The sequence below is a fragment of the Mobula birostris genome, chromosome 13, assembly GCF_030028105.1.
Source record: "Mobula birostris isolate sMobBir1 chromosome 13, sMobBir1.hap1, whole genome shotgun sequence".
NCBI classification, from domain to species: Eukaryota; Metazoa; Chordata; class Chondrichthyes; order Myliobatiformes; family Myliobatidae; genus Mobula; species Mobula birostris.
In genome coordinates this window covers 6281132-6301200 of record NC_092382.1, presented here as the reverse complement: position 1 = coordinate 6301200, position 20069 = coordinate 6281132, and the positions used below count along the sequence as shown (strand labels likewise).

Here is a 20069-nt window from a genome sequence, read left to right as displayed (position 1 = left end):
TGAAGAGTCTAGTGAGGTTGCATTAGGGTTAGGGTATTGTTACGGTATCCGTGCCTGGATTATTGTATCCAGTTTTGGTCATTCTGCTGTAGGAGAGAGGACATCAAGCAGGAATAAGTGCGGAGGAGATTTATGAGAATGTTGCCGGTACTCGAGGGACTGAGTTCTGGAGAGAGGCTGGGCAGGTTGGGACTTCACACCTTGAAGTGCAGGAGATTGAGGCTGACATGATGCAGGTGTCCCAGACCCTGAGTGTACAGAAATGGGGAACGTGAGCAGATGAGTGAACTCGGCCTTTTCTCCTTGGAGCGACGGAGGATGAGAGGTGACCTGATAGAGGTGTATAAGTTGATGAGAGGTATTGATCGTGTGGATAGTCAGAGGTTTTTTTCCCAGGGCTGAAATGGCTGCTACAAGAGGGCACAGGTTTAAGGTGCTGGGGAGTAGGTACAGAGGAGATGTCAGGGGTAAGTTTTTTTTTAACGCAAAGATTGGTGAGTGTGTGGAATGTGCTGCCGGCAACGGTGGTGGAAGCAGACACGATATGGTATTTTAAGAGACCTTTGGATAGGTACATGGATCTTAGAAAAATAGAGAGCTATGGGTAAGCCTAGTAATTTCTTAGGTAGGGACATGCTCGGCACAACTTTGTGGGCCAAAGTGCCTGTATTGTGATGTAGGTTTTCGATGGTTTTTTTTCCCTTTTTCCCCACTTTTGTGGAATCAACAACCAGTGGGCACCACTTTAAGGTGAGAGAGGATCGATTTAATAGGGATCGCAGGGGAAAGTTATTAATCCACTCTCCCTTCCGGTTTCACTAACACGATGAGTCCACTCTCAGGTTAAAGGAGCAACAACACATACTACATCTGGGTAGTTTACAACTCGATGGCATGAACATCGATATCTTTAACTTCCACCTCCACCTTTTCCTTTCATCAATCCACACGCCCGTCTCCTCCATTCTGTCTCCCAACTTCTCTCTTCACTGCGGATCGTCTCCCTCTGGTTCCGCTTTTACTTCCTTTTCTCCCCATGGTCCGCTCTCCGATCCTATCAGATTCCTTCTTTTCAGCCCTTTGCATTTTCCAGCTTCCACCTCACAGCGTCTCACTTCATCTCCCACCTCCCCCACCCACTCACCTTCACTCTTACCTGACTTCACCTATTATCTACCAGCTTGGACTCTTTCCACTCCCTGCACCATCTTATTCCGGCTTCTCCCCACTTCCAGTCCTGATGAAGGGTCTCAGCAGGAAATCTCTGTTTTGATTTATCCCCCTCTGTAGAAGCTACCTGACCTCCTGACTTCCTCCAACATTTTGTGTATGTGACTTTGCATCTCCAATATCTGCAGAATCTCATCAGGACAGAGTGCAGAATGCAGAGACTACATCGGGTCTCACTAATGTCGAGGAGGCCACACCTGGAAAACTGGAAACAGTCGATGACCCCAACAGGCACGATGTTGAAAAGTTGCCTCATGTGGAAGGACTGTTTGGGGCCCTGACTGGTGGTGGGGAGAGTGGTTTGGGGCAGGACTGGCACTTCATCCACTTGCAGAGTTGGCTTCCAGCCCCCTACACCCCTCCATATCGCTGCAAACCTCTCCCTTTTGTGGACAACACTGCCACCCGGTGGTGATTTGCCACAATAACAGGAGCCCCTGATTTGTGGACTCCATTGTCACCGGGTGACGCTCTGCCGCAGTAACACTGAGAGACAGAAATGTGACGCTGCAGACTGCTGAAATGTTTATTCAAGATTCAAGGTAGTTTAATTCCATTTCCAGCAGACAAATCTGAATGGGATCAAAATAATTATTACTCCGGCTCCAATGCAGCACAAAAACACAATAGTAAAAACATATATCCACAGCTTGTAAACTGTGCACGGATTGATTGTATGTCCATAAAGTGACGCTCGGTATAGTCAAGTCAAGTCACTTTTTATTGTGATTTCGATCATAAACTGCTGTTACAGTGCACAGTAAAAACAACATACCTCCAGGACCATGGTGCTACATGAAACAACACAAAACTACACTAGGCTAAGTGACACAACGCAAAGCTACACTAGACTACGTAAAATAACACAAAAACTACACTTGACTACAGACCTACACAGGACTGCATGAGGTGCACAAAACAGTGCAGGGCACTACAATAAATAATAAACAAGAAAATAGGCACAGTAGAGGACAAATTACAATATAATAATAAATGATAAAATAATAAATAAAAGTATGCCTGCATATAAGATGACAGACAGGAAATGATAAAGTAGAGGTGTTTGGTGGTGTGGAAGGGTGGGTTAGTGGGTAGAGACATTTATCAGCCTAACTGCTTGGGGAAAGTAGCTGTCCCAGAGGCTGGCCGTCCTGGTGAGGATGCTGCGTAGTCTACCCAGATGGGAGTGGGACAAACAGTCCATGAGTGGGATGGGTGGAGGTTGATTATGAAAATCAGGCTGGTGTTTGATCTCAAGAGAGGGAATTTGGAAAATACCAATGAGATGCCTTTTTGAACAGCTTGTAATTGTGCCCATTAAGGAAAAGTTAATTTTGGATTGGGTGTTGTGTAATGAACCAGGTTTGATTACGAAGCTTATGGTAAAGGAAACGTGGACTTGGTGATCATAACATGTTAGAATTCACTCTGCACTTTGAGAGGGGAAAGGTACAAGAAGATGCATCATTATTAGTGGAGTGAGGGGAACTACGAAGGCATGGGAGAAGAGCTCACCAAAGTTGATTGCAAGGGGACACAAGCATGGATGATGGCAGAATAGTAATGGCTGTTTTCCTGCCTGTCCAGCCTCAACCTGCCTCTGCCTTTCCACAGCCTCCATCTTTAATTTTTCTAACTTGTACGGGAGCCTAAGCTCACTAGGTTTACTTCCAGGAAACACCTCCAACTCCTCCACTTTAAACACACCCTCAGATACATAATGTTCAGCTATTATCCTCTGCATCTGTGACCTCCTCATTGTCGATTTCACCTTAGCAAGTTTTAACCATTTAACAATACTCAACAACTCAATCCTTCTGGTGTCCTCTAACACCTCAGAGGCTGGTGCTTCCAGAAATCTATCAACATCCATTCCTGCTGATTTTCCACACACAAATAAATCAAAAGGGATTTCTCCAATGAAATCAATAATTAATCAATACACCTCCAAATCTGTTCCTATCCCGGATGCAGGCCCAAATTTTGTTATGAACCGTAACGCTTTAGAAATGAGCCGGACGCAATAGACTACACTTAGAGTCTGTTTTTGATGTTAAATCCACTACCTTTATTCGTATCTACTAACAATATAGTAATTAGCAAGATAAACAAAAGTTAACAGTGTTATGTGTACTTGTGTGTAAATATAACTCCCAAACTATTGAGCTCAGGGGAAACCAGGCTTGGAGTCTTGAGATGGTGAACTATGAAAGTTCAGTTCAACCACAGAATAGGTGATGAGAGAGAGATATTTGTAGTGCAGGGTAAATGTCAAGAGAAGGCAATTCTGTCGAATTCCACAGTGGTAAAACGAAAGAACAGTCGCTGTAGATTTTATCCATCGTCGTTCCAAATCCACATACAAATTATCACTGAAGGTGACTTGTCACAAGAGGTATCGTCTTCAAGTGAATTCCCACACCACACCCAGGCAAGGGTTAACGCATAAGTGGTCTTCACAGGATACCCCAAATCAGATCCACTCGTATGGATCAAACAAGGTGACAACCTCACATTTGATGTTCGCTGAATCGATAATTAACCCACCCTTGTGGGCATAGGAAAGTTCTAAACAGTGACCCTTGGCCACTAGTTCCCTTGTTTTGATCCCTCCATTTATCCTCCTTCATCTCAGTCTGACTCTGAGTGTCTGTGTCCTCGGTTAAAACTAAACAAGCTGTGAGTGATGTAAACAAGCTGCAAGTCAGACTGATTTCCATTCTTAATCTCTCTCTCTCTCTCTCTCTCTCTCTCTCTCTCTCTCTCTCTCTCTCTCTCTCTCTCTCTCTCTCTCTCTCTCTCTCTCTCTCTCTCTCTCTCTCTCTCTCTCTCTCTCTCTCTCTCTCTCTCTCTCTCAAAATGACAGTCCACAGGAAACAAAATCTAGGGATTCATAACAATGGCCACTCCCCATTGTGAACTGACTGGTGTGCCAGTAGGTTGGATGACCGAATGAATCCTTTCCCACGTTCTGAGCTGGTGAATGGCTTCTCCCCAGTGTGAACTCGCTGATGTCTCTGTAGGTTGGATAACTGAGTGAATCTCTTCCCACAGACTGAGCAGGTGAACGGTTTTTCCCCAGTGTGAACTCGCAGATGTGTCAGTAGGGTGGATGATTGAGTGAATCCTTTCCCACATTCTGAGCAGGTAAACAGCCACTCCCCAGTGTGAACTGACTGGTGTGCCAGTAGTTGGGATGACCGAGTGAATCCTTTCCCACATTCTGAGCAGGTGAATGGCTTCTCCCCAGTGTGAACTCGCTGATGACTCTGTAGGTTGGATGAATCAGTGAATCTCTTCCCACATTCTGAGCAGGTGAACGGCTTCTCCCCAGTGTGAACTCGCTGATGTCTCTGCAGGGCGGATAACTGAGTGAATCCCTTCCCACATTCTGAGCAGGTGAATGGCTTCTCCCCAGTGTGAACTCGCTGATGAATCTGTAGTTTGGATAACTGAGTGAATCCCTTCCCACATTCTGAACAGGTGAACGGCTTCTCCCCAGTGTGAACTCGCTGATGACTCTGTACGGTGGATGAATCAGTGAATCTCTTCCCACAGACTGAGCAGGTGAACGGCTTCTCCCCAGTGTGAACTCGCTGATGTCTCTGTAGGTTGGATGAATCAGTGAATCTCTTCCCACAGACTGAGCAGGTGAATGGCTTCTCCCCAGTATGAACTCGCTGATGACTCTGTAGTGTGGATAACCAAGTGAATCTCTTCCCACAGACTGAGCACGTGAACGGCTTCTCCCCAGTGTGAACTCGCTGATGTGCCATTAGGTTGGATGACTCAGTGAATTCCTTCCCACAGTCCGAGCAGCTGAACGGCAGCTCGCCGGTGTAAACACGCTGGTGAGCCTTTGTGTCAGATGACTGAGTGAATCCTTTCCCACAAATTCAGCAGATGACCAGCCTCTGCTCGATGTGAACTGACTGGTGTGTCGACAGGTGGGAAGACCGACTGAATCCTTCCTCACACACAGAATAGATGAATGGCCTTGTCCAGTGTGAACTTGCTGATGTACCTTCAGTTGTGATGACCGAGTAAATCCATTCCCACTGTCCGAGCACGTGATCGGCCTCTCCCCTGTGTAAAATAATGGGTGTACCAATTGGTCAAATGAACGAGTGAATCCCTCCCCACCTTCTGAGCAGGAAGGATGGCTGATTGAATCCCTTGCTCCTTTTCTTAAATGTCTAGACAGAGACAGCAAAACTGGCGTGTCGTGTTTGAGATTCCTGGGGACAAATTCCTTCTCATTTTTAATCTGTAAAAAGAATAACAAAATCCATTAGTGTGTGTAGGACAACATTTCAGATGAGATTACTTGAGTTGCCAAGGTTTGATCTGGTATCACACTGTTACAGTGAGATTCAACCCAAGATGGACAGAGAAATCATCTTCTAACTGGGCACAGTGCTGGTATCTGGAATGACCATCAATTCTCTGATGCTCTTCCTGTCCCTATAAAAATGGGGCATTTCTGCCATCTCCAATCTGTGACCTGGCTCAGTTTGACTCTCTCCATTGGTATTATTCCCTGTTCCCGCTGAGCAGCATGGGTGCCTGGCCCCACAGTAACTGAAACAGTATCACGCAAATAGTCTTTCTTGACATGCATTTGGGATTTTCTTTTACATATGATTAACTTAAAGTGCCACAGTGTTAACGCCATATAAAAAAATTCCTGCTGAGATGAATGGTTGGTCTGCACAGCTGTGAAAAGGACTTAAAGTGAATTTTTGTATTATTTCAGGTTCTTGGGCCATCTGGTTTGTGCTGAACTATTTAAACTGCCCACTCCCATACCCCTACCATCCAGGCACCTACTCAAACCTCTTAAATGTTGAAATCGTGCTTGCATGCACCACTTGTGCTCTTTGCTCATTCCACACCCGGATGATCGTCGGTGTGAAGAAGTTTCCCCTCATGTTCCCCTTAACGTTTTACCTTTCCCCCTTAACCCATGGCCTCTGGTTGTAGTCCCACACCATCTCAGTGGTAAAATCCCTATCTATGTCCCTCATAATAGTGGTATACCCCAATCAAATCTCCCCTCAGTCTTCTACATTCCAAGGAATAAAGTCCTGACCTGTTCGATCTTTCCTTATAACTCAAGTCCTACAGACCTGGCAACATCCTTGTGAATTTTCTCTGAACCTCTTTCACATCTTTCCTGTAGGTTGGTAACCAAAACCGCACACAATACTCCAAATTAGGCTTCACCAGTGCCTTCTACAAGTCAACATAACATCCGTCTATTGTTGTCAGTACTCTAGTTCATGAAGGCCAATGGGCTGAAATCTTTCTTTCTGTCTCTATCTAACTGTGACACCACTTTCAGTGAATTAAAGACTTGTATTCCCAGGACCCTTTCTTACTACAATACTCCTCCATGCCTGACCAGTCACTGTGAAAGACCTCCCTTGGTAGGTCATACCAAAGTGCAATACCTCACACTTGTCTGCATTAAATTACATTTTCCATTTCCCAAACCATTTTCCCAGCTGGTCCAGATCATACTGCAAACCATGATACTCTTCCTCGCTGACGACTACACCACCAATCTTGGTGTCAGCTACAAATTTTCTGATCCAGTTAACCACCCTATCATCCAGATTACTGATATAGATGACAAACAATAACAGATACAGCACTGATCCCTGTGGCACACCGCTAGTCACAGGATGCGGTCAAGAGGCAGCCATCTGCTACCACACACTGGCTTCTCCCAAAGACAGTGTCTCATCCAATTTACTATCTCATCTTGAGTGCTGAGTGACCAAACCTTCTTGATCCACCTCCCATATTCCACCTCTGTAATCTGTACAGGGTCTAGGAATTTGATGCTGCTTTGCCTCACTTCTATAGACTCTGCGTTCATCTCCTGAGCAAAAAATATCTCCCACATCTATTTTGTCTCCTCATATGGATTACCATTCTGATCTTGCAGAGGATTAATTTTTTCCCTTGCAATCTTTTCACTCTTAACATATCTGCAGAATCCATGAGGATTCTCCTTCATCTTGCCTGCTGGGGTAACCTCATGCCTTCTTTGTCTTTCATAAGTGTTCACTTGAATTTCCTGTATCTCACAAGTACCCCATTTGTTCCAATCTGCCTGCACCAGGTATGCACCTCCTTTTTATTGATCTGGGAGATGAAAGCCAAAGGGGTGATAGAGCTGCTATGGGAGGTGGTGGTGGGGGAGGGTCAAACTGAAGTTGCAGGGGGAATGGGAGCCTGAATAACAGAATAGATAGTGCAGGGTTTGCGGAGACAGTTGTTGTTCAGTCCTCAGACAAAGTCAGGAATGAAAAAGTTGAGCATGGTGCAGTGAATATGCTGAGCCCTGTATATTTCAATACAAGGAGCAGCGTAGGAAAGGCGGATGTGTTCAGGGCATGGATCAACACCTGGAATTATGACACTAGGATCTGGCAACTGTGGCCTGGGACAGGCTGCTTTATGGCAAAGGTGTGCTTGGTAAATTGAGGCCTTCAAAGCGAAATTTTGAAAGTACAAAGCGGGTATGTGCTTGTCAGAATAAAAGGTAAAGATAGAAACTGTAGGGAACCTTAGATTTCAAGAGATATTGAGACCCTGATGAAGCACAAAATGGAGTTGCATAACAGGGATAGGCAGGCAGGTTGAAATGGAGTATAAGAAATAAATCAGGATGGCGAAAAGAAGGCATGAGATTCCCCTTGCAGAAAAGATGAAGGATAATCCTCAGGGATTCTGGAGATAGATTAAAAGCAAAAGGATTGCAAGGCACAAAGTTGGTCCTCTGGAAGACCGGAATGGCAATCCATGGCTGGAACCAAAGCAGATGGGGGAAGATCTTAAATATTTTTTTCATTTCTATTTACTCAGATGGACACAGTGTCAATGAGAGTGTGGAAAAGCGGCATTAAAATCGTGGACCCTGTACAGATTAAAGAAGAGGGTGGATAAATCTCCAGGGCATGACACATGACAAGGTGCTCCCTCGGTCCCCATGGGAGGCAAGTGCAGAAATCGTCGGGGCCCCAGCAGAGATAATTAATTCATCCTTAGTAACGGGAGAGTTATCAGAGGATTGTAGGATAGCCAAAGTTATTTCACTGTTCAAAATAGAACATAGAAATCTACAGCATATTCCAGGCCATTCAGCCCACAATGTTGTGCCAACCATGAAACTTACTCTAGAAACTGCCTGGAATTTCCCTAGCACATAGACCTCTATGTTTCTAAGCTCCATGTACCTATCTAAGAGGCTGTTAAAAGACCCTATTTTATCTGCCTCGGCCACCACTGCTGGCAGTGCATTCCACACACCCACCACTCTCTGTGTAAAAAAAACTTACCACTGACATCCCCTCGGTACATATTTCCAAGCAGCTTAAAACTATGCCCCTCGTGTTAGCCATTTCAGCCCTTGGAAAAGCCTCTGGCTATCCACATGATCAATGCCCCTCATCATCTTATTCACCTAAAAAAAAGCTTTGTTGGAAGTAGGCAAAATTATGAGGGTATAGATAGGGTAAATGCAAGCAGCTTTTTGCACTGATGTTGGGTGGGACGACAACCAGAGGTCATGGGTAAGTGACTTCCCCATTTATACAACACAATACAGGCCCTTTGGCCCACAATGCTGTGCCAGACATTACTTACTTCAGAAATTCCCTAGAGTTCCCCATAGCCCTGTATTTTTCTACGTGCCATGTACCTATCCAGGATCCTCTTAAAAGACCCTATTTTATCCGGCTTCATCACAGCTGCCGCAGCCCATTCCACGCACTCACCACTCTGTGTAAAAAAAACTTACCCCTTGTGGTGATATCACGTGTCAGGACGTGACTGGACAGAGTTCCTAACATAAGCAGAAATGAAGAATGATAGAGAAGCATGGCAGTGTAAGACGTGGTTTTGCTGCTGTTAAGTAGAAGTTCAATTCTGCAGAATATGGTTTGTTATCAGTAACCCACGGTACGTATAAAGAACACAACACCCCTGACATCTCCTTCGTACCTACTTCCAAGCATCTTAAAACTGTGCCCTCTCTGCAGATTTTCTCTTGGTTGTGATTGGAGGCAGAACGAAGGTGATTTTCACAACAGCTGATGTAAAAGATTTTGTTCCCTTTCTCCGAGTTCCCAATCCTTGCATTTAGACAGCTGGAGCTCAGCTCTGTCTGAGAGATCCATCGGTTCCCATTCCCTCTCAGCCGGAAGCTCCCCGGAGCCCGTGTACGGATGGTGGGGCTGAGAGAGAGGGAAGAGAGCAGGACTGTCCCAGGATTTCGGGTCACGGAGTCCGGAGCTCACAGCAACTGTCCCGAAGTCGGTGTTGAAACCCCACCAATCTCCCTTCTCCCCACCCCGCAACAGTCTCCCTACAGCCGATCTCCTTAAGCTTACCGTGTACTGCGCGCATGCGTGATATTCGGCAACGGAACAGCCCTGACGCTTGCGCATTTGATCGGTGCTTCGGCGACGGCGAACTTTATATTGCAGGGCTTTATTGGTAATCACGGTGCCATTAAAAGTTTCTGCAAGCACCAGTTCCACGTCCATAGCTTTTTTTTGTGTGTGTAGAAAATTCAGCAGCTGTTTTAACGCAGAAAGCGGCTCCCATAAACAATATACTCAATATCAACGTGTATCTAATGCCAAAGTACAATCCCCTTACAGATGTAGATATAAAACACAAGAGATTCTGCAGTTGCTGGAAATACAGAGACGCACACACACACAAAATGCTAGAGGAACTTTGCAGTTCAGGCAGCGACTAAGCAGAGGAGTACGCAGTGTGGGCATGCTGAAGGGGCTCGGCAGAAATGTTGTCTATTTATTCCTCTCCACATTCGTTGCCTGATCTGCTGATTTATTCCGGTATTTTGCAGAACCCACTTTTTTTTTCAATCAATGTTTCTAAATGTTTCTCATCTTTGATTTATAGGCACATCCTGCTGGTCAGATTCCTCCTCCTCCCCATAAACTCTAGACCCCATCGCTCTCTGGAGCCTCAAAGCCCTGACTCAGGCTGGCATCTCATTGGTTTCTGAATCTGCTCCGTCGAAGATTCATTCGCTAGTCTGCTGTCAGACTTTAGAGGCGCATTGCAACAACCCAGCTGTCTGAGGCACAGTCCTTTGAAATGAGTGAAAATGACCAAAAACGTTGAAAAGAGCAGCGAAGGAGTTTAGCTAAATTATTTCACAGCACTGAAGAACTTCAAATACACAGGGAGCTCATCGTCTTATTCAGCCTGGAGAAAATCATGCAGGTGTATAAGATGATGAGAGATATTGGTCGTGTGAATAGCCAGAGGCTTTTTCCCAGGGCTGAAATGCCTAACACGAGGGGCATAGTTTTAAGGTGCTTGGACCCAGGCGCACAGGAGATGTCAAAGAGTGGTGGGTGTGTGGAATGCACAGCCAGAGACATTGGTAGACGTGGATACAATAGGGTCTTTTAAGACACTTGGACAATCGACAATAGGTGCAGGAGTAGGCCATTCAGCCCTTAGAGTCAGAACCACCTTTCACTGTGATCATGGCTGATCGCCCACAATCAGTATCCAGTTCCTGCCTTCTCCCCATAATCTTTGATTCCACTATCTTTAAGAACTCTATCCATCTCTTTCTTGAGAGCATCCAGAGACTTGGCCTCCACAGCCTTCTGGGGCAGAACATTCCATATATCCACCATTCTCTGGGTGAAGAAGTTTTTCCTCAACTCCGTTCTAAATGGCTTACCCCTTATTCTTAAACTGTGGCCTCTGGTTCTGGACTCACCCATCAGCGGGAACATGCTTCCTGCCTCCAGCGTGTCCAATCCCTTAATAATCTTATGTTTCAATAAGATCCCCTCTCATCCCTCTAAATTCCAGAGTATACAAGCCCAATCGCTCAAATCTTTCAACATATGACAGTCCCGCCATCCCGGGAATTAATCTTGTGAACCTACGCTGCACTCCCTCAATAGCATGAATGTCCTTCCTCAAATTTGGAGACCAAAATTGCACACAGTACTCCAGGTGTGGTCTCACCAGGGCCCTGTACAACTGCAGAAGGACTTCTTTGCTCTAATACTCAATTCCTCTTGTTATGAAGGCCAGCATGCCATTAGCTTGCTTCACTGTCTGCTGTACCTGCATGCTTGCTTTCAGTGACTGATGTACAAGAACACCTAGATCTCGTTGTACTTCCCCTTTTCCTAACTTGACACCATTTAGATCGTAATCTGCCTTCCTGTTCTTGCCAGCAAAGTGGATAACCTCACATTTATCCACATTAAACTGCATCTGCTATGCATCCGCCCACTCACCCAGCCTGTCCAAGTCACCCTGCATTCTCATACGTCCTGCTCACATTTCACACTGTCACCCAGCTTTGTGTCATCAGAAAACTTGGTGATGTTTTAATCCCTTCATCCAAATCATTAATATATATTGTAAACAGCTGTGGTCCCAGCACTGAACCCTGCGGTACCCCACTGGTCATCGCCTGCCATTCTGCCATTAATCGCTACTGTTTGTTTCCTGTCTACTAACCAATTTTCTATCCATGTCAGTACCCTACCCCCAATACCATTTGCTCTAATTTTGCACACTAACCTCCTATGTGGGACTTTATCAAAGGCTTTCTGAAAGTCCAGGTACACTACATCCACTGGCTTTCCCATGTCCATTTTCATAGTTATGTTCTCAAAAAATTCCAGAAGATTAGTCAAGCATGATTTCCCCATCGTAAATCCATGCTGACTCGGACCTATCCTGCCACTGCTATCCAAATGTGCCGCTATTACATCTTTTATAATTGATTCCAGCATCTTCCCCACCACTGTTGTCAGACTAACTGGTCTATAATTGCCTGTTTTCTCTCTCCCTCCTTTCTTCAAAAGTGGGATAACATTAGCTACCCTCCAATCCACAGGAACTGATCCTGAATCTATAGAACATTGGAAAATGATTACCAATAGACAGGTACATGGAGCTTAGGAAAATAGAGGGCAATGCGGTCAGGAAATTCCAGGCAGTTTCTGGAGTAGGTTACATGATCGGCACAACATTGTGAGCCGAGGGGCCTGTAATCTGCTCTAGATTTCTGATTCTATGAAATTCAAGGGAAATCTCTTCTCCTGCAGAGTAGTGACGAGTTGCAACCTGTCATCACGGGGACAGTGAGAGGTGAAGTGAACGACAGGGCTAGATTTTACAATACTGATATGGAACAGAAACATGGGCAGGGACCAGACGGACTGAGTGGCCTCTCTAGTGTACAGAGTGAGTGTGGCAGAGACAGTAAGTATCTGTGACATGAGATTTGAAACAGAACTGATTTATCTTTTACAGATCCACAATATTAAACATCAGTCTAGTTTAAGGCTAACATCAGAAGAACATTTGATTTGATAAGGTACACCATGCAAGGCTTATTGAGAAAGTAAGGAGGCCTGGGATCCAAGGGGAGATTCCTTTCTGGATCCAGATCTGGCTTGCCCACAGAAGGCAAAGAGTGGTTGTAGACAGGTCATATTCTGCATTGAGTTCGGTGACCAGTGGTCTGCCTCAGGGATCTGTTCTGGGACCCCTACTCTTGGTGATTTTTATAAATGACCTGGATGAGGAAGTGGAGGGATGGGTTAGTAAATTTGCTGATGACACAAAGGTTGGAGGTGTTGCGGATAGTGTGGAGGGCTGTCAGAGGTTACAGCGGACATTGATAGGATGCAAAACTGGGCTGACAAGTAGAAGATGGAATTCAACCCAGATCAGTGTGAGGTGGCTCACTTTGGTAGGTCAAATATGATGGCAGAATATAGTATTAATGGTAAGACTCTTGGCAGTGTGGAGGATCAGAGGCATCTTGTGGTCCGAGTCCATAAGTCACTCAAAGCTGCTACGCAGGTTGACTCTGTGGTTAAGAAGGCGGTACGGTGCATTGGCCTAAATCAACCCTGGGATTGAGTTTAGGAGCTGAGAGGTAGTGTTACAGCTAAATAGGACCCTGGTCAACCCCACTTGGAGTACTGTGCTCAGTTCTGTTCGCCTCACTACAGGAAGGACGTGGAAACCGTAGAAAGAGTGCAGAGGAGATTTACAAGGATGTTGCCTGGATTGGGGAGCATGTCTTATGAGAATAGGTTGAGTGAACATGGCCTTTTCTCCTTGGGGCGACAGAGGATGAGAGGTGACCTGATAGAGGTGTATAAGATGATGAGAGGCATTGATCTTGTGGATAGTCAGAGGCTTTTTCCCAGGGCTGAAATATTTGCCACAAGAGGACACAGGTTTAAGGTGCTGGGGAGTAGGTACAGAGGAGATGTCAGGGGTAAGTTTTTTTTTTGCACAGAGAATGGTGAGTGTGTGGAATGGGCTGCCAGCGATGGTGGTGGAGACGGATATGATAGGGACTTTGAAGAGTCTCCTGGACATGGAAGTTAGAAAAATAGGGGGCTATGGGTAACCCTAGGTAATTTCTGAGGTAAGGATATATTCGGTACAGCATTGTGGCTGAAGGGCCTATGTTCTGCTGTAGTTTTTCTATGTTTCTAATTTCAATTCACATTCCCCCTTCCTCACTGGACAGGAACATTGAAACATCAAGTGAGAAACAGCAGGAAGTGGCCATTCAGCCCCTCTAACCATCAACAGAATGGTGGCTGCTCTCCCATCTCAGCCACATGTTTCTGCCCGATCCTCATTTCCTCGATCCCTTCAGTCTCCACACATCTGCTGGTCTCTTTTTTTTATGTGAGGACGATACTGAGTCTTCACCGGCCTCTGTGGTGGGGATTTACAGACATTCACCACCCTCAGAGTGGAGACATTTCCCCTCATCTCAGTCCCGGACAGTCCACCTCCATTTTCAGAGACTGGGATCCCTGGTTCAACCGGTAATGTTATTGTGCATTTCAATGTCTTCATCTCTCAGTCCTCGATTCTCTAAATGAAAGGGTTATCACATTTGATCTTTCTTCATATGATGACCCCACCACTCCAGGGATCAGTCTGGTGAATCTTCATTGCACTCTCCATAACAAATACTCTCTAACCTCTTTGTTAATCCTCTATGGAATTAATTTCCATCTTCTGCAGCCCTGTGTTGCCCCAACCACTCACCTCCCACCCCCGTCACTATTTCCACCTTCCCACCTCCCCCTCACCTGGATCCACCTCTCACTCCCCAGCTCTTGCCCCATCCCCACCCCTCACCTCTTTTCTCGGACTATTTCCCGTCCACTCTCAGTCCAGAGGGAGGGTCTCGGCCCGAAATGTTGACGGTCCATTTCCCTCCACAGATGCTGCCCGACCCACTGAGTTCCTCCGGCAGTTTGTTCTTTGGTCTGTGTGACCCGTGTTAGTGTGGGGAGCGGGATTTTACACCATATTCCCGGTACAGTCTCAACAAAACACAAATAATTGTCACTTTGCCCGGACCATCGGCCCCGCTTGCAGGGCAACAGTCTGCCGGTGTTTGCCCCCCAATGTGGTGAATCGCCACCACCGTGGGCTCAGACATTTCCACAGATGAGCCCCTCCTGTCCCCACCGGGACAAACATCCTGTCCGCCCCCTCTCTCCCCGTCTTCATCCTCTCCCTCCCCGGGGAACCGGCATCAAACCGACGGGCCGAGCGGTCTCCTCCTACCTCTCAGCGACACATCAGACTCCGGCCGCAGGAGACGCTTCACAAACGCCCCAACTTCCCTCGGAGGGAAATGGAAATAAATCAGAAAGCGGACATTTACTTTGACGGTTGTCCCGCCGTGACGGAAAGTTCGGGAGACGGAGTCAGCGGGGGTAACGCCCTCTCGGCTGGTCCACCTCCGCTATTGGCTGGAAGCAGTGATTGATAGTGCTTCGCACCAATGGGAATAGCGCAGCGCGTGACTCCTGTGTTGACAGCGGTGGGGAGGGGCTGGTCACGTGATTAGTAGCCCAGCCGTTAAACCGACCAAGCTCGAGCTCACCAGCGCGCGGGGCACAAAAGGCCCCGGATGATCGGTTGAGGTGAGAAGGGATCTCCGGGTTGGGGGTCTCACCGGGCGGCGTTTTCAACACCGACTTCGGGTAGTTGCTGTGACTCCGGACTCCGTGACCCGCAATCCCGGGACAGTCCTGCTCTCTTCCCTCTCTCTCAGCCCCACCATCCGTACACGGGCCCCGGGGAGCTTCCGGCTGAAGAGGGAATGGGAACCGATGGGTCTCTCAGACAGAGCTGAGCTCCAGCTGTCTAAATGCAAGGATCGGGAACTCGGAGAAAGGGAACAAAATCTTTTACATCAGCTGTTGTGAAAATCACCTTTGTTCTGCCTCCAGTCACAAACAAGAGAAAATCTGCAGATGCTGGAAATCCGAGCAACACACACAAATTGCTGGAGGAACTCAGCATTAGTACTCTTTTCCATAGATGCTGCCTGGCCTGCTGAGTTCCCCCAGCATTTTGTGTCTGTTGCTTGTTCCACCCCCTCTTGTTCTGGACTTTCTACCCGTGAGAACATGTTTTGTCCCACTCTCTCTGGGTACATAATGATATCAAACACCTTTGCCCTGGGCAACAAGTAGCTTTCACATCACAAATGTGCCAGACTCCAATGAGACAGACTACTGCCCTTCCCTTCATATTCATTGGCATTGCCATCACTGAGTTCACCACCGTCAGTCACCTGGGGGAGGGTTCAGGGGAAATATTTGTGTACAATACAGAAACTGGTGTTACCTGTGTGTATTGTGGTGATGCAAAAGTTGCTGGAGAATTTGCAAGTGGGAAGAAGTGGAGTGATATTTGGAAATCTGACTTTTTATAGCATTATTTAGCAAGCAAATCAGATATGGACAGTGTGCAATTGCTCCAGTGAGAAAATCCTTCATTACCTGCTACAGACCTGTTACATACGTTGTGTGAGATTGCAGATCAAAATTATTACTGACAGTGATTTGCTAGCTGTTAAAATGAGTACCTCTATATATAAAATTCAGTGTGCACATGTTGTGTCTCCACTTTAAGGAGTTGGGGCTGGAAATGGATGAATTCCGTATCATCCGGGAGTCGGAGGGGGTGGGATAAAGAGAGGTGAGTTACACCCAAAGTGCAGGACGCAGGAAACTCGGTGAGAGTCAGGAAGGGGAATGAGGTTAAATAGCCATCGCAGAGTACTCTTGTGGCCATCCCCCACAACAGCAGGTAGGCCATAGATAGGGTGCAGAGGAGATTTATAAGGACTTTGCCTCGACAGGCGAGCGTGACTTATGAGAATATGTTGAGTGAACTCGGCCTTTTTTCCTTGTAGTGACGGAGGATGAGAGGTGACCTGATAGAGGTGTATGAGATAATGAAAGGCATTGATTCTGTGGATAGTCTGAGGCTTTTTCCCAGGGCTGAAATGGCTAGCACGAGAGGGCATAGGTTTAAGGTGCTTGGAAGTAAATACAGAGGAGATGTCGGGGATAAGTTATTCATGCAGAGAGTGGTGAGTGCGTGGAATGGGCTGCCGGCGGCAGTGGAGGAGGCAGAAACAATAACGTATTTTAAGAGACTCCTGGATGGGTACATGGAGCTTAGAAAAGTAAAGGGCTCTGGGTAAGCCTCGGTAGCTCTAAGGTAGGGACATGTTTGGCACAGCTTTGTGGGCCGAAGAGCCTGTTTTGTGCTGTAGGTTTTCTATGTTTTTTTATGTTCTATGTATTCTACCACTTTAGAAACTGTTGGGGGGAGGAGATTACGTGGCAGAGGAAAGTCAAAGGGGTGATAGGGGATTTGCTAGTTACGGCAACAGAACTAGAAGGGGACTGATATCCTAGTGTTAAGGCTTGCTTGTGCTGGTATGGTGGGTGGGGGGGTGGTGTTAAACCAAAGTTGTAGAGGGGATGGGAGCCAGAATGCCAGGTAATAGAGAGGGTGAATTGAATTGACTTTCTTACTTACATCCTTCACATGCATGAGGAGTAAAACTCTGTGTTGCATCTCCATCTAAATGTGCAATGTGCAATTTATAGTAATTTATAATAGAACAGGACAGTCAATATAACATAGAAATACAGTTGTATCAGCATGAATTAAGCAGTGTGATGGCCTGATAGAAGAATCCTGTTGGTTCTGGCTTTTATGCTGCAGTACTGTCTCCCGGATGGTAGCAGCTTGGAACAGTCTGTGGTTCGGGTGAGTAGGGTCCCCAGTGGTCCTCTGGGCCCCTTTTACACACCTGTCCCTGTAAATGTCCTGAATCATGGGCAGTTCACAACTACAGATGCGCTGGGCTGTCCACACCACTCTCTGCAGGTTCCTGTGATTAAGGGAAGTACAGTTCCCAGACCAGGCAGTGATGCAGCCAGTCAGGATGCTCTCAGTTGTGACTCTGTAGAAAGTTCTTAGGATTTGGGGCCCCATTTCAGACTTCTTCAACCGTCTGACGTGAGGGAGGCACTGCTGTGCCTTTTTCACCACACAGCCGGTATGTACAGACCATGTGAGATCCTCGGTGATGTGTATGCCGAGGAACTTAAAGCTGTTCACCCTCTCAACCCCAGATCCATTGGTGTAAATAGGGGTTAGCCTGTCTCCATTCCTTCTGTAGTCCATAATCAGCTCCTTTGTTTTTGTGGCAGTGAGGGAGAGGTTGTTTTCTTGACACCAGGCAAATGCTGTTCAGACCTCAGGACATGGAATTGTGATCTTGTTGCCATGACTGGGGCTTGTTTGCACCCAACAATCTGAGGAATTTGGAGGAACAAATTAGCAAGAGAGATCGCAGAGTACGCCAATGCTTGATATACTAAGCGATTATAAATTTCCATAGATTGACGTGACTCCCATATGTAAAAGGACTAGATGGGGTAGAGTTTGTCAGATGTGCCATTAATCAGCACATAGAATTCCCAGCATAGAAATGTGCAATAAGCTATTAGAAAATATTCCAGGGCTAGTGACAGAATATTAGTGTATGGGAACACTTTGCATCTAGTGATCATAATGCCATGAGATTCCAAGTTAACATGGAAAAAGAAAGGACTGAACCATGGGTGGAGATTCTAAATTGGAGAAAGGTCAATTCTGATGGTATCAGAATGGATCTGACAAGTGTGGACGGGCTGTTTTCTGGCAAAGGAGTACTTGGTAAGTGGGAATTCTTCAGAAGTGAAGTATTGAGGGTGTAGAGTTTGTATGTGCCTGCCAAAATAAAAGTTGAAAGGTAACTGGTGCAGGGAACCTTGGTTTTCAAGAGATATTGAGGCCCTGGATATTTTGTTCCTTCAAATGCCTCAGACTGTTGGGTGCTACAAAGACTCATTAGTGACTACAATATCATAATTCCACACCCTGAACTCATCTGACATCTTTTTTTAGTCATCTTCTGTTGCTTTCTAAAAGCTTCCCAATAGATTTTGCTCTTTTGTTTGCCCTCTCTTTGCTTTTTATGTTGGCTTTGGCTTCTCATTTCATCCACGGTTTTGTCCCCCTGCCTTTCTAATGCTTCCACTTCTTTGGGATGTATCGATCACTCAGCTCCCGAATTGCTCCCAGAAACTCCAGCCATTGCTGCTCCATCATCATTCTTACCAGCTTCCCCTCCCAATCACGTTTGGCCAGTTCAGTACAGAAACATGCCCACTCTGGACCATCAGAATGGTAATCTGTATGAGGAGACAAAATATATGGGGGAGATTTTAAATATTATTTGTGCATCCATGTTTACTCAGGAGATGGACACAGAGTCTATAGAAGTGAGGCAAAATGGCATCAACTTCATGGACCCTGTACAGATTGCAGGGGTGGAGGTGTTTGCTGTCTGAAGGCAAATTAGTGTGGATAAATCCCCAGGGCCTGACAAATTGTTCCCTGGGACTCTGCGGAAAACAAGTGCAGAAATTGTTGGGGCACAAGCACAGATATTTAAATAATCCTTAGTGACAGTTGAGGTACTGGAGGATTGGAGGACAGCCAATGTTGTTCCGCTGTTCAAGAAAGGCTCTAAAAATAAAGTAGGAAATTATACGTCAATGAGCTTGACATCAGTAGTGGGAAAGTCATTGGAACGTATGTGCAGGAACCAGATATGTAAGTATTTGGATAGATAGATTAAGGATAGGCAGCATGGCTTCGTGCATGGTAGGTCATGTCTAACCAATCTAATAGAGTCTCTCGAGGAAGTTGTCAGGAAAGTGGATGAAGGCAAGGCAGTGGATGTTGTCTACATGGACTTTAGCAAGGCACTTGACAAAGTCTGATATGGGAGGTTGGTCAAGAAGGTTCAGTCACTCAGCATTCAAGATAAGATAGTAAATTGCATGAGACACTGGTTTTGGGAGAAGCCGATGGTTGCCTCTCTGACTGGAGGCCTGTGACTAGTGGTTTGCCACAGGAATCGGTGCTGGATCTGTTGTTGTTTGTCATCTAGATCAGTAATCTGGATGATAGTGTGGTTAACTGGATCAGCAGATTTCTGGATGACACTAAGATTGTGGGTGTAGTGGATAGTGAGGAAGGATATAATGGCTTGCAGTGTGATCTGGACCAGCTGGAGAAATGCAAAATGGAATTTAATGGAGACAAGTGCGAGGTGTTGCATTTTGATAGGACCTGGGTCTTACACAGTGAATGGTCGGGCACTGAGGAGTGCTGCAGAAGGAAGGGATCTGGGAATACATGTCCATAATTCACTGAAAGTGGTGACACAGTTAAATAGGGACGGAAAGAAAGATTTTGGCATATTGGCCTTCATGAACCAAAGTACTGAGTGCAGGAGATGGATGTTATGTTCACACTGCACGAGACATTGGTGAGGCCTAATTTGGAGTGTTGTGTGCAGTTTTATCACCTACCTACAGGAAAGATGTAAAAGAGGTTGAAAG

General features: G+C 46.1%; 2 protein-coding genes across 6 annotated transcripts in view; one reads left to right on the top strand and one right to left on the bottom strand.

Annotated features, from left to right (window-relative positions):
• LOC140208272 (uncharacterized) overlaps nucleotides 1-9818 on the bottom strand; it is a 71386-nt gene extending 61568 nt beyond the window's left edge. Inside the window, exons 1-2 of the mRNA XM_072276842.1 lie at nucleotides 9633-9818; nucleotides 4236-5497 (exon numbers count right to left, since the gene is read on the bottom strand). Coding sequence (XP_072132943.1) covers nucleotides 4236-5006 — 771 coding nt within the window. The 5' untranslated portion in view covers nucleotides 5007-5497; nucleotides 9633-9818. The remainder of the gene's footprint in view (nucleotides 1-4235; nucleotides 5498-9632) is intronic.
• Nucleotides 1-20069, top strand: part of LOC140208281 (uncharacterized) — a 200077-nt gene that overhangs the window by 22121 nt on the left and 157887 nt on the right. The window contains exon 3 of one of the 5 annotated variants that reach the window (XR_011888715.1): nucleotides 1359-2823. The exons of the other annotated variants lie outside the window; for them this stretch is intronic. The gene's annotated coding sequence lies outside the window, so the exon portion shown is untranslated. Of the gene's footprint in view, nucleotides 1-1358; nucleotides 2824-20069 lie in introns of those variants that run through there. 5 annotated transcript variants of the gene reach the window in all.